Source organism: Leucoraja erinacea, chromosome 14 (genome assembly GCF_028641065.1).
Source record: "Leucoraja erinacea ecotype New England chromosome 14, Leri_hhj_1, whole genome shotgun sequence".
NCBI lineage: Eukaryota > Metazoa > Chordata > Chondrichthyes > Rajiformes > Rajidae > Leucoraja > Leucoraja erinaceus.
In genome coordinates, this window is record NC_073390.1 from 1,506,450 (window position 1) to 1,520,521 (window position 14,072).

General features: G+C 45.4%; 1 protein-coding gene across 2 annotated transcripts in view; it reads left to right on the plus strand.

Moving 5' to 3' along the window:
- The window catches only part of LOC129703182 (chloride channel protein 2-like), a 496,183-nt gene that overhangs the window by 227,062 nt on the left and 255,049 nt on the right, over positions 1-14,072 (plus strand). For both annotated transcript variants that reach the window (XM_055645357.1, XM_055645358.1), the window contains exon 5: positions 1,408-1,541. In XM_055645357.1, the coding sequence (XP_055501332.1) occupies positions 1,408-1,541 (134 nt within the window). The remainder of the gene's footprint in view (positions 1-1,407; positions 1,542-14,072) is intronic.

A 14,072-nucleotide genomic window follows, 5' to 3' on the forward strand; every position in this document is an offset into this window, starting at 1 on the left:
AATTCACCTATTCCTTTTCTCCAGAGATGCTGACCTGCTGAGTTACTCCAGCTTTTTGTGTCGATCTTCGGTTCAACAGTCTAGCAGGGCTTCATTCACGGCAACATTCCTCACTTGCTCCTTGAAGTGATTCACCAACTGCCATCAGCTTTCATTAAATAAATCCTAAAGGGCCTTTCCCACTTGGGCGTCATTTGCGCGTCATTTACGCGACATAATTTTTGCGTCGTGACACGCACGTGATGCGCGCTGGTGCGTGGTGGCGTAGACAGTGACGCGCGGGCACGCACGGCGCCCCAGGATTTTGGGATTTACAAATTCTTCGCGTGCCGCCTGCGTGACACGCAAATGACGCCCGTGGGACAGGCCCTTTATTCGTCACTTCTACATTGGTTACATTTCTTACTGTATCTTCCTACATTCAAGATAATTTCCACATGTAACACACATGCTCGCCTACATTTGCTCAAGCAGTGATTTTTACTTTAAATGAGTGAAACTGTTCTTCCAATGTTTGAACAAGCATGGAGATAAATGCAACAGTTAACTGGTTATTCAAGTCATTTTCTTTTTATCTAACTTTCTAGTATTTGTTGGCCTTGAACAAAATATCTTGAAAGCCATTCAGATTCTGATTCCAAAAATGGAAGGGGATGGAAGGTTAGGAAAAATTGGTTTCACTGAACAGCAGATGCTGGTTAATACACAAAAGGAAACAATTCTGGAGTAACTCAGCATATGGGGCAGCATCTCTGGAGAACCTGAGATGGGTGATGTTTCGGGTTTGATCTTGACCTGAAACGTCACCTATCCATGTTCTCCAGAGATGCTGCCTGACCCGCTGAGTTACTCCAGCACTCTGTGAAACGTCACCTATCCATGTTCTCCACAGATGCTGCCTGACCCGCTGAGTTGCTCCAGCACTCTGTGAAAGTCACCTATCCATGTTCTGAGTTGCTCCAGCACTCTGTGAAACGTCACCTATCCATGTTCTCCAGAGATGCTGCCTGACCCGCTGAGTTACTCCAGCACTCTCTGTTCTTTCATTTCAAAGCACATGTGATTAGCACGTCAATACGATAACTACTATAATATTCTTATACATTGATAGGAATTATTAATGTCAAAAGCAATATAACTCGTATAACTACAAAGTGGAAACAAGAAACTGCAGTTGCTCATTTACAAAAAAAAAGCACGGAGTGCTGGAGTAACTCAACGGGTCAGGCACACTTTGTGCCTTTTTAACATGGCGTAACTCACGTTATTTAAGACGGCATTATCCATGGTAGTCTTTTGTTAACCATTGTCTTATTTACTTTTAATTTCCACTCATTGGATATTTGAAGTACTGATATTGAGCACTACTTTGGCACTATTTGAACACAATATATGTTCTTTCCTCAGGTTCTGGGATCCCAGAGATGAAGACCATCCTACGTGGAGTGGTGCTAAAGGAATATCTCACCTTAAAAACATTTGTAGCAAAGGTCATTGGCTTAACTTGTGCGTTAGGAAGTGGAATGCCATTAGGAAAAGAGGTAAGAGACTTGAAAATATTCACACACATTTTGGGACTGAGAAATATAGAAAATAGGTGCAGTAGCAGGCCATTCGGCCTTCAATCGCCATTCAATATGATCATGGCTGCTCATCCAGAATCAATACCCCGTCCCTGCTTTCTCCCATATCCCTCGATTCCGTTAGCCCTAAGAGCTAAATCGAACTCTCTCTTGAATACATCCAGTGAATTAGCCTCCACTGCCATTTGACCAAAAACGTGATTCATAGTTAATGTAAAATTATAATCTGCATAATATAATGTGTATGTTTTTACATACTTGACTAATAAATTAATTACAATACAATATAATACAATAAAATTATGCCTAAAGGTCCATGTTACTTTTGTACCTTGATAAATGAGAAATAAAGATTAGTTATTGGAATATAAGGGTGTTTAAATATTTATCAAAAATATTATTTAAGAAAATGTCCTCCATCTGTAAATGACAGTCACGGAAAATGAGTGTCAGAGTGTCTAATACTGCTTTGAAATAAAGAAGTGCCTGCCATCCCTATTCTCCGCATCCCACAACACAAGGTTTCTGCCCACAGCCATTATAAATCAAAATCTATGTGTAGGAAGGTGCTGCAGATGCTGGTTTACACCGAAGATAGACACATAATGCTGGAGTAACGCATCGTTCAGGCAGCATCTCTGGAGAGAAGGAATAGATGACCCAGTCTGAAGAAGGGTTCCCACCTGAAACATCACCTATTCCTTTTCTCTAGAGATGCTGCCTGACCCACTGAGTTGCTCCAGCATTTTTTGTGTCTACAAAACAAACCCTATATAGAGTCATCCAGCATGGAAACAGGCCATTTGGCCCAACTTGCCCATACTGATCAAGATGCTCCATCTGCACTAGTCCAACCTGCCTGCATTTGTTCCATATCCATCTAAACTTTTCCTATTCATGTACCTGTCCAAATGTTGTTACAGTACCTCCTCAACTAGCCCCTCTCACAACGCACTAGCATGTGTCACCGTCAGTAATCTGTAGATCACGACCCTGGAGGTCTGACTTTTTAACCGTTTTCCTAACTCCCTACATTCCTTTTTCAGGGCCTCTTCCCTATTCCTATCTATCTGATTTGTACCAACATGAACCATGACGTCTGACTGCTCCCCCTTCCCCTTGAGAATGTCATGCAGCTGTTCCAAGACATCCTGAACCCCTTGCATAGGGATGCAGCCCACCATCCTGGAGTCTCAATTGCTGCACAGCCCCCTGACTAACCAGTCTCCCACCAATATGGCTCTGCCTGATATCACCCTTCCCTGCAGTACCTCCAGGCTCAGTGCCACAGGCTGCTCACCCCTGAAGAGTCACCTCTACCCCAACAGTATCCAAAAGGTCTGAAGAAGGGTCTCGACCAGAAATGTCACATATTCCGTCTCTCCAGAGCTGCTGTCTGACCCGCTGAGTTACTCCAGCAATTTGTATCTATCCAAAAGGAAAAACCTGTTTCGAAGGGGAAAGGCCACAGCGGTCACTGGCTGTCTGCCTACTCCCTTTCCTTGTGTTCATCCACCTATGCTGCACCTTAGACCTTACCATCTCCTTGTAACTCCTGTCTACAAAGCTCTCATTCCCATGGAGAGTCTTGAAGTCATCCAGCTGCTGCTCCACTTCCCTAACACAGTCTTTAAGGAGCAGCACCTGGGCACAGTTTCCACCGGTGTAGTTATCAGTAACTCAGTGGGACAGGCAGCATCTCTGGAGAAAAGGAATTGGTGACGTTTAGGGTCGAGACCCTTCTTCAGACTCAGAGTCGGGGAAAGAGAAACGAGATATATCGATGGTGATGTGGAGAGACATAGAACAAATTAATGAAATATATAGTAACAATTAGAAAGGAAACAGACCATTGTTAGCTGTGTGTTTAAGAAGGAACTGCAGATGCTGGAAAATCGAAGGTACACAAAAATGCTGGAGAAACTCAGCGGGTGCAGCAGCATCTATGGAGCGAAGGAGATAGGCAAAGTTTCAGGCCGAAACCCTTCTTCAGACTGATCACCCTTCTGACTGGTCACCCAGTCTGAAGAAGGGTTTCGGCCCGAAATGTTGCCTATCTCCTTCACTCCATAGATGCTGCTGCACCCGCTGAGTTTCTCCAGCACTTCTGTGTGCCATTGTTAGCTGTGTGCTAGGTGAAAACGAGTTACAGACAATGAGACAGGTCTGGAGAAGGGTCACGACCCAAAACGTTACTCATTCCTTCTCTCCATAGATGCTGCCTGGCCCGCTGAGTATCTCTAGCTTTATGTGTCTATCTTTAATGAGACAATGAGTTCCCATTACAAGGACTTGGCTGGCTTTAAGTACTCTGAAATCTAGCACCTCCTGTAACAAGGCACTAAGTAAATCAACAGCAGGACTAATTGGACAATGAGATTATTAAAATGATCAAGCAGCACAAATTTCACAAGTAGCATCAAATGAACCAAATTGACACCGAGTAATCATACTTCACAATCCCACCAGCTGTTTCCAGTTTTGATTAAATTTAGCCCACAAAATGTAATGTAAAATTCAGCTGAGTTCCCACAATGAAGTGTTAAGGGGGTTGGATAACTGAGGAACTTGTGTTTAATATTATAATAATCGTTAAGTGTTTTGATATTGTTGTAATTTAACGCTGTGAGTTTATGATACCAGTGCTGCAGGAATAATCGTACTTGGCAAGCACGGGATATTTCTTGATCATTAAAGTATATTTTGTCTACTAATAGGGATACTGATGAAATCTACCAGCATTTGCTGCACTAACATAACTAATTCAGGCATACTTGATTATATGGCTGAGAGTTCTCTGTTCTTCTGTTCTTGTGTGGCAATCTGAATAATATTTCAACTGGAAATGGTCATCAGGCAATCAATTAATGGAAAGATAGCTTTAATTTTATATCAAATGCGATGTTTGCACAATATACCTTTACAATATAAGAAGATGGACACCAAAAGCTGGAGTAACTCAGGGGACCAGGCAGCATCTCTGGAGAGAATGAATGGGTGGCCTTTTGGGTCAGGACCCTTCTTCAGACTGGTTAGGGGCAAGGCCATCTTAACGCATGGGCATGCTGGGCAGTTGCCCGGGGCCCCACAAGTATAGGGGCCCCATGCTTCAGTCCGTGGCTTCACAATGTTATAGGCCGCAGGCCGACGGTCGGAGCTCTTAACGTCCAGACCGCGCCCGTGGCTCGAAACTCCACAGACCGTGGCTTCAGTATGTTATAGGCCGCAGACCAGCGATCGGAGCACTTCTTCTAGCGACCCCCGGCAAGGGATCGCCCGGCTCCGCGTTGGAAAGTCCGCGCTGCGCCCGCTGCTGAAGCTCTGGACCCGACTCCGGGAAAGGATGCACCAATCCAAGCTGTTAGGTCGCGAGGGAGGGCAAAATACAACTTGGAGAAAAGTCGCACTACACTGACACACACACACTCAAAAAAACAGTTTCCCCCAATTCCCGCCCCCCCCGCCCCCACACTTAAACACACTTGTAGACAAACTAAACACAAAAAAAAGTGGAAAGGACGAACAGCTGCCGGCGAGGCTGCCGGCTCGCAACGCCACCCGTTGTTCGAACGTTTGTGTTTTCATCTTTGCTGTACACTGATTTTGTTGGAAGTATTAATAAATATATGTTTACCTTTATCGACCATTTACATTTGTATTCCTGTGAGTGGTTGTGTAGGTGTAGGCCCCCAGTGTAGGCCCCCAGTGCACTGCTTTGTCCGGGGGCCTATAATGCTGGTACGACGGCCCTGGATAGGGGTAAGGGAAAGGACAGATATAGACAGTGATGTGGAGAGATAAAGAACAATGAATTAAAGATATGCAAAACAGTAACGAGAAACTAGTGTGACTTGGGTGGGGGAGGGATAGAGAGAAGGAATGCCGGGGCTACCTGAAGTTAGAGAAATTAATATTCATGTAAGCTGCCCAAGCGAAATATGAGATGCTGCTCCTCCAATTTGCGTTTAGCCTCACTATGACAATATCTGATCTGTGTGGCTTAGATTATTAATGGATTTTATTTCCCAGGATCAACACAGTAAAAAATTGCAATTCCATTTGCAATTACTGAAATAAGCAAACCACATATGTTAAAAGTCTAAACATAGACCACAATCTAACAGTTTTGTTGCACATTAGTTGATATTTTTTTTTGGGAACTCATGTTGCAGTTGTATAAGACATTGGTGAGGCCGCATTTAGAGTATTGTGTTCAGTTCTGGGCACCATGTTTTAGGAAAGATGTTGGCAAGCTGGAAAGGGCACCGAGAAAATTTACGAGGATGTTGCCAGGACTAGCGGGTCTGAGCTATAGGGAGAGGTTGAGTAGGCTGGGACTCTATTCCTTAGAGCGCAGGAGGATGAAGGGTGATCTTATGATATAAAATCATGAGAGGAATAGATCGGGTAGATGCAGTCTTTTGCCCAGAGTAGGTGAATCGAGGAACGGAGGACATAGGTTTAAGGTAAAGGGGAAAAGACAATAGTAATCTAAAGGGGTAACTTTTTCACGCAAAGGGTGGTGGGTGTATGGAACAAGCTGCCAGAGGAGGTAGTTGAGGCTGGCACTATCCCATCATTTAAGAAACAGTTAGACAGGTACATGGATTGGACAGGTTTGGAGGTATATGGGCAGGTGGGATTAGTGTAGGTGGGACATGGGCAAGGGGTGGGCAAGTTGTGTTTCCACACTATCACTCGATGGCTCTACCCTTTGGATCCACTTGCTGAGCAGGGCAATACTTGAATTATTATGTCAATGCTGAAACATTCACGCAGTTAATATTGTGCAAACCGGAGCTAGGATCTGGAGGTGAAAGTTAAATTATTAGTGGCCTGACTAACCAATTCTGCCACTTCCAAACTGCATATCCCCAAAAGTGAAATGTACGACAAGCCACCGTGACGTGACTGTGCGTCTAGGTGTTGCTTGGATAGTCAAGTCCCAGGGCCGTGAACCTACTGATATTCAGACTCTGTCAGACATCCAATGTTTGCTCTCACTTAATCTACCGCTGACCAGTTTGAGAAATGTTGACTGTGTGTGTGTGTGTGTGTGTGTGTGGTGTGTGTGTGTGTGTGTGTGTGTGTGTGTGTGTGTGTGTGTGTGTGTGTGTGTGTGTGTGTGTGTGTGTGTGTGTGTGTGTGTGTGTGTGTGTGTGTGTGTGTGTGTGTGTGTGTGTGTGTGTGTGTGTGTGTGTGTGTGTGTGGGGGGGGGGGGGTGGGGGTGTGTGTGTGTGTGTGTGTGTGTGTGTGTGTGTGTGTGTGTGTGTGTGTGTGTGTGTGTGTGTGTGTGTGTGTGTGTGTGTGCGCTGACCCAACGGATCTGCACTTGCTCTAGCTATTATTGAAATTGGAGTTAATGATTTTACACTTCGTCCCTCAAAGCAATATTCCACCACTCACCCATAGCCCCCAACTGCATAGGCACATCTAATTTCCCCTCATCCCTAGCACTCTCTCCCCCTCCTCTTCACCCTCCCTCTTCTTCCCCCCTCTCCTCCTCCCCTCCCCCAATCCCTCCCTCCGTAATTCCTCCCCCCTCCCTACCCCCCTATCTCCCACTCCTCACCTACCCCACTGCCCACCTCTCCCTCTATTCCCCACTCCTACCTCCCCAACTACCCCCCTCTACTCCCCCCTCCTCTCCCTCTATTCCCCCTCCTCCTCCACTCTCCCTCCTCACCTCCCTCTTTTCCCTCCCCTCATACCCTCCCCATCCCACCCTCACCTCGCCTTTTCCCTACCCTCAGTCACTCCCTCCATAACTGGTCTCCATTCCCTACCCCCCTTCTCTCCCTCTACCTCCTCTCCTCCCCCACACTCCCTCCCCAGAATCTCGGGTTTCCCGCTCCTCTCCCATCTTATGTGCCCCGGAGGAGCATCAGCCGTCGATGGAGCTGGTCCTCAGATCGGAAGCACCCGTAGCTATGGCCGCGCCAGTGTGTGGACGTGTGGGGGGGGGGGGGGGAGCTCAGAGAGAAGACTTGGGAAGAGCCATGGGGGGGGGGGGGGGTCCCTCCGTGATGTGTGCCCGGTTGGAGACTTCCACCGGCCACCCCCAGCGTCCCTCAGCTCCAGTAAAGACGCAATGGCGCAGGACGGGGCGGACTGTCCAGGGGAGTGACAGCAGAATAGACCAATCCACGCGGCGCTGAGAGGAGATCGATCTGCGCATGCTTTGTTTTTTACGATTTTTAAACCTCGCTTATTACCGATTGGAACAAAACTTGTGGCACAGGAGAACGGTGAGTGAGCTGATGAAAACTCGTAGCACTATTGCGTACTATTTTCACGCAAATAGAAAAACCGCGCAAACCGGAAGAGCACAAGATCAGAGTTTTAGTTTTGTATTGATTTCATCGCATTTATAATGGAGATTATTCAGATCAATGTGAACACAATATTTTCCATTGGATTAATGTGCTCATCTATATCATCTCATTATTCACAAATAACAGGTGCATGGTGTATTGCGGATGATGCATTTTCCATAGATTCAATAACTGGAACATGTCACTCAGTGGTTTTTCAAAATGCATCCACTTCCCTTAACGTTAGCTATTATCATTTAGTCCATTCACAAGTGGATAATGAACGTAATGTTAATCAGATCTTTTGGCCTGAGCCTCCCATTACCTGGTTTCATGTACAGTTTGCACATTGTAAGTTTTCATAGTAAATGCTTTGCTTTATGGAAACATTTATTTAAAATATCTGTGCAACTTTTTCAAACACTCTTCAAATGTACAGTACATCCATATACATGTAATCTACCATTCCAATTGCATACTATTTAATTTTCCACCATAAATCTCAAATTGCTAGTACAACAAGAAGATAGACACAAAAAGCTGGAGTAACTCAGTGGGACAGGAAGCATCTCTGGATAGAAAGAACGCAGAAGGGTCTCAACGTTACCCATTCCTTCTCTCCAGAGATGCTGCTTATCCCGCTGAGTTACTCCAGCATTTTGTGTTCATCGTCGGTGTAAACCAGCATCTACATTTCCTTGGTAGACAAAAATGCAGGAGAAACGCGGCTGGTGAGGCAGCATCTATGGAGCGAAGGAAATAGGCAACGTTTCGGGTCAAAACCCTTCTTCAGACTTCACATCATTCTGAAGAAGTGTTTCGATCCGAAACGTTGCCTATTTCCTTCGCTCCATAAATGCTGCCTCACCCGCGAAGTATCTCCAACATTTTTGTCCACCTTTGATTTTCCAGCATCTGCAGTTCCTTCTTAAACATTTCCTTCCTACACAAGAAGTTTGCACACGAGATCATGGAGCATCAGACCCAGTTCTGCAGGTCGAAATATCCTGGCCAGTGGTGAAAACTATGGTTATTTGACAGCATTAAGAATTTTAAACATAGAAACACAGAATCATAGAAAATAGGTGCAGGAGGAGGCCATTCGGTCCTTCGAGCCAGCACCGCCATTCATTGTGATCATGGCTGATCGCCTCCTATCAATAACCCGTGCCTGCCTTCTCCCCATATCCCTTGACCCCACTAGCCCCTAGAGCTCTATCTAACTCTCTCTTAAATCCATCCAGTGATTTGGCCTCCACTGCCCGCTGTGGCAGGGAATTCCATAAATTCACAACTCTCTGGTTGAAAAAGTTTTTTCTCACCTCAGTCTTAAATGACCTCCCCTTTATTCTAAGACTGTGGCCCCTGGTTCTGGACTCGCCCCACATTGGGAACATTTTCCCTGCATCTAGCTTGTCCAGTCCTTTTATAATTTTATATGTTTCTATAAGACATAGCCTCATCCTTCTAAACCCCAGTGAATACAAGCCTAGTCTTTTCAATCTTTCCTCATATGACAGCCCCGCCATCTCAGGGATCAATCTCGTGAATGCATTTCGTTGTCTCTGCTGTACTGCCTCAATCACAAGGATGTCCTTCCTTAAATTAGGAGACCAAAACTGTACACCAGAGCCCTATACAACTGCAGAAGAACCTCTTTACTCCTATACTGAAATCCTCTTGTTATGAAGGCTAACATTCCATTAGCTTTCTTCACTGCCTGCTGTACCTGTAAGCCAACTTTCAGTGACCGGTGTACAAGGACACCCAGGTCTCGCTGCACCTCCCCCTTACCTAACCTAACCTAACCCCAATGAGATAATAATCTGCCCCCTTGTTTTTGCCGCCAAAGTGGATAACCTCACATTTATCTATATTATACTGCATCTGCCACGCATCTGCCCACTAACTCAACCTGTCTAGGTCACCCTGCAACCTCCTAACATCCTCTTCACAGCTCACACTGCCACCCAGCTTTGTGTCATCCGCAAGCTTGCTAGTGTTGCACCTAATTCCCTCTTCCAAATCATTAATATATATGGTAAATAGTTGCGGCCCCAACACCGAGCCTTGCGGCACTCCACTCGCCACTCGCCACTGCCTGCCCGTTCACTCCTACTCTTTGCTTCCGGTCTGCCAACCAATTTTCTATCCATGTCAACACCCTACCCCCAATATCATGTGCTCTAATTTTAGTCATCAGCCTCCCATGCGGGACCTTATCAAAGGCTTTCAGAAAGTCTAGGTACACTACATCCACTGGTTCCCCTTCATCCATTTTACTTGTCACATCCTCAAAAAATTCCAGAAGATTAGTCAAGCATGATTTCCCTTTCATAAGTCCATGTTGACTTGGGCTAATCCTTTTACTGCTATCCAAATGCCCCATTATTACCTCTTAAATAATTGACTCCAGCATCTTTCCCACCACCAAAGTCAGGCTAACTGGTCTGTAATTCCCCGTTTTCTCTCTCGCTCCTTTTTTGAAAAGTGGGATAACATTAGCTATCCTCCAATCCACAGGAACTGATCCTGAATCTATTGAATATTGGAAAATGATCACCAATGCGTCCACTATTTCTAGAGCCACCTCCCTGAGGACCCTGTGATGCAAACCATCAGGCCCAGGGGATTTATCATCCTTCAGTCCCATTAGCCTACCCAATACTATTTCTCGCCTAATGAAAATTTATTTCAGTTCCTCGACCCCCTTAGATCCTCCGTCCTCCAGTACATCTGGGAGATTGTTTTGTGTCCTCCTTAGTGAAGACAGATCCGAAGTACCTGTTCAACTCTTCTGCCATTTCCTTGTTGCCCATAATAATTTCACCCATGTCTGCCTTCAAGGGACCCACATTTGACTTTGCTACACTATTTTTCCCTTAACATATCTAAAGAAGTGTTGACTGTAATCTGCTGAGTTGATAGAATATCTGACCTCATGGAAACTTCGACAGTTTTAAAAATCATGATCTGTCCAAATGTGAGCAAACATGCTGTGATTGTGTTCAGCTGGCAGTGTTGAGGTATAAAACCAGCATCTGCAGTTCCCTTTTAATTACGTAATATTTTCACTTCATTTCTAACTTTATGCAACAGCTGGTGATGTGCTCTGCTATGGATAAATCATTGCTTTCACTCCCACTGGGTACTGATTAGTCGGATCTCGTCTAAATTCACTGGAACAACTTTCAGCTGCATTGGCCTTAAACAAACATTCAGTTTAAGTTTTAATTTTGTTTATTGTCAGATGTACAGTGAAAAGCTTCCGCTAACCAGTCAGGGGAAAGACTATACATGTTTACAATCGAGCCATACAGTGTATTTGCAGTACATTTACAGTGCAAGGAAATAACATTTCGTGCAAGGTAAAGCCAGCAAAGTCCGATCAAGTCCGAGGGTCACCTAAACAAGTAAATGCATTAAAGCACTTGTTTTTAGTGCCAAACCTTCTAGAATTATGCCAATGCTGGTTCCAAATGCAATTTAATCTGAATCATAAAGCTGATCAGATAATTTTTATCATGTACAGCATGAAATTGTTACATTGACCCTGGGGTTCCTTCCTTCAACAAATCTCCACAAACAAGCTCATTGGGACACAAGTACTACACTGCATTATCTGAAACATATTCCGCTTGGATGTAAATAACCACACACGATAATGAGGATGTTTATTTCTCAGCCATGCTAGCATTCTCCCACGCTGTTGGTTCTCATATAAGCATCATGGCTGCAACCTTCCCTCCATTGATGAACTGTACACTTCAAGGGCCAGGAAGCGAGCGGGCAAGATCATCTCTGACCCCTCTCACGCTGGCCACAAACTCTTTGAATCACTTCCCTCTGGAAGCCGACTCCGGACTTCAAAGCTGCCAGAGCCAGACATAAAAATAGTTTTTTTTCCATGAGCAGTAGCTCTACTCAACAACCAAATGTTTGTAGCCTTTTTTTACTCTGGTACTTTATTTTCACATGTTTAAATTATTATGTTTTATTTTTAACTGTGCTCTATATTGTGTTTATATTCTTTTGGGAGCAAAGCACCAAGGCACATTCTTTGTGTGTATACATACTTGGCTAATAACATTTGATTCATTCATTATTCATTAATTCTAACTGCAATTAACTTTTAATACCCCAAAATAATTTTCAATGTTCACCTTGGAGCCTTGGTCATTAGCTTTGTGTAATATTCAGCAGGCAGAAGCTGCATTTCTTGTTGAACAGCAGGCAAGGGCACTGAACCGTGCAAATGTGAGGAATAGATCGATACGATATAACCATATAACCATATAACAATTACAGCACGGAAACAGGCCATCTTGACCCTTCTAGTCCGTGCCGAACACATAATCTCCCCTAGTCCCATATACCTGCGCTCAGACTATAACCCTCCATTCCTTTCTCGTCCATATAACTATCCAATTTATTTTTAAATGTTACAAACGAACCTGCCTCCACCACTTCCACTGGAAGCTCATTCCACACAGCCACCACTCTCTGAGTAATGAAGTTCCCCCTCATGTTACCCCTAAACTTCTGCCCCTTAATTCTCAAGTCATGTCCCCTTGTTTGAATCTTCCCTACTCTCAGTGGGAAAAGCTTATCCACGTCAACTCTGTCTATCCCTCTCATCATTTTAAAGACCTCTATCAAGTCCCCCCTTAACCTTCTGTGCTCCAAAGAATAAAGCCCTAACTTGTGATATAACTTGTGATATGATAGAACTTTATTTACCCCAGGAGGGAAATTAATTTGCCAACAATCTTAAAAAAACACAAATACATGAAATATGAAACATGAAAATAAAGTGACGGTTTTGGGGATGTGGGGAGGGGTCACTCAGTTTCAGTCGACCCCAAGACAGAAGGGGGAGGAGTTGTCCAGTTTGATAGCCACAGGGAAGAAGAATCTCCTGTGGCGTTCTGTCCCTTCTTGTACAGGGCCTCAGCATTCCTGGACCAGTCCAGCTTAGTGTCCAGGTACACTCCAAGCTATTTGTACTCCCTGGTAAACTGCACATCCACACCATTGATGGAGACACGGAACAGGGATGTTCCTCTCCTCCTAAAGTCCACCATTAACTCCTTAGTCTTGTCGGTGTTGAGCTGCAGGTGATTCAGCCCACACCACTCGACAAAGTCGTTGACTACACCTCTGTATTCAGCTTCCCTCCCCTCACTGATGCAGCCCACAATTGCAGAGTCATCTGAAAACCTCTGCAGATGGAAGGAGTCCGAGTTGTATCTGAAATCCGAGGTGTAGATGGTGAACAGGAAGGGAGGGAAGACCGTCCCCTGTGGGGCCACTGTGTTGCTCACCACCATGTCTGAGACACAGTTCTGCAGCCTGACATACTGTGGGCATCCTGTCAGGTAGTTGGTGATCCAGGCCACCAATGGAGCATCCACCCGCATCTTCATCAGTTTGCTCACGAGCAGTGCAGGATGGATGGTGTTAAAAGCACTGGAGAAGTAAACACAACTCTCACAATGCTTCCTGGTTTATCCAGGTGAGCATGGGAATGATGAAGCAGGTGGATGATGGTTTCCTAAACCCTCACCGTTGTTTGGTAAGCGAACCGCAGGGGGTCCAGGTAGGGTTTACCAGGGGTCACAGGTGTGTGAGCACCAGCCTCTCCAGTGACTTCATGATGCGTGAGGTCAGCACCACCGGTCTGCAGTCATTGGAGGAGCTGGGACGTGTCCTCTTTGGTACAGGATCCAGGCAGGATGTCTTCCACATCACACGAACCCTCTCCAGGCTCAGGCTCATGTTGAAGATGTGCTGGAGTACTCCACACAACTGGCAGACACATGCCTTGAGTACCCTAGGGTTGACACCGTCAGGGCCCGTGGCTTTGCCTGGGTGGAGTCTGCTCAGCCTTGATGGTCAGATGCGACACAGAACGGGCAGAGGATGTGGGCCACGGGGATTGAGGGGGAGAGTCCGTCAGGGAGTGGGGGGAAAGGTGAGTAGATGCACCACCATCAAATCTATTAAAAACAGGGTTAGCTCGTTGGTCCAGTCCTGTTTTCGCCTATAATGCGCTTCATCCTGCTCCACGCATCCCTCGTGCTGTTCTGCTGCAGTTTCCGCTCCTGCTTCCTCCTGTAGTCGACCTTGCCCAGTCTCAGTCTGGCCTTCAGGTCTTTCTGCACCCGTTTCACCT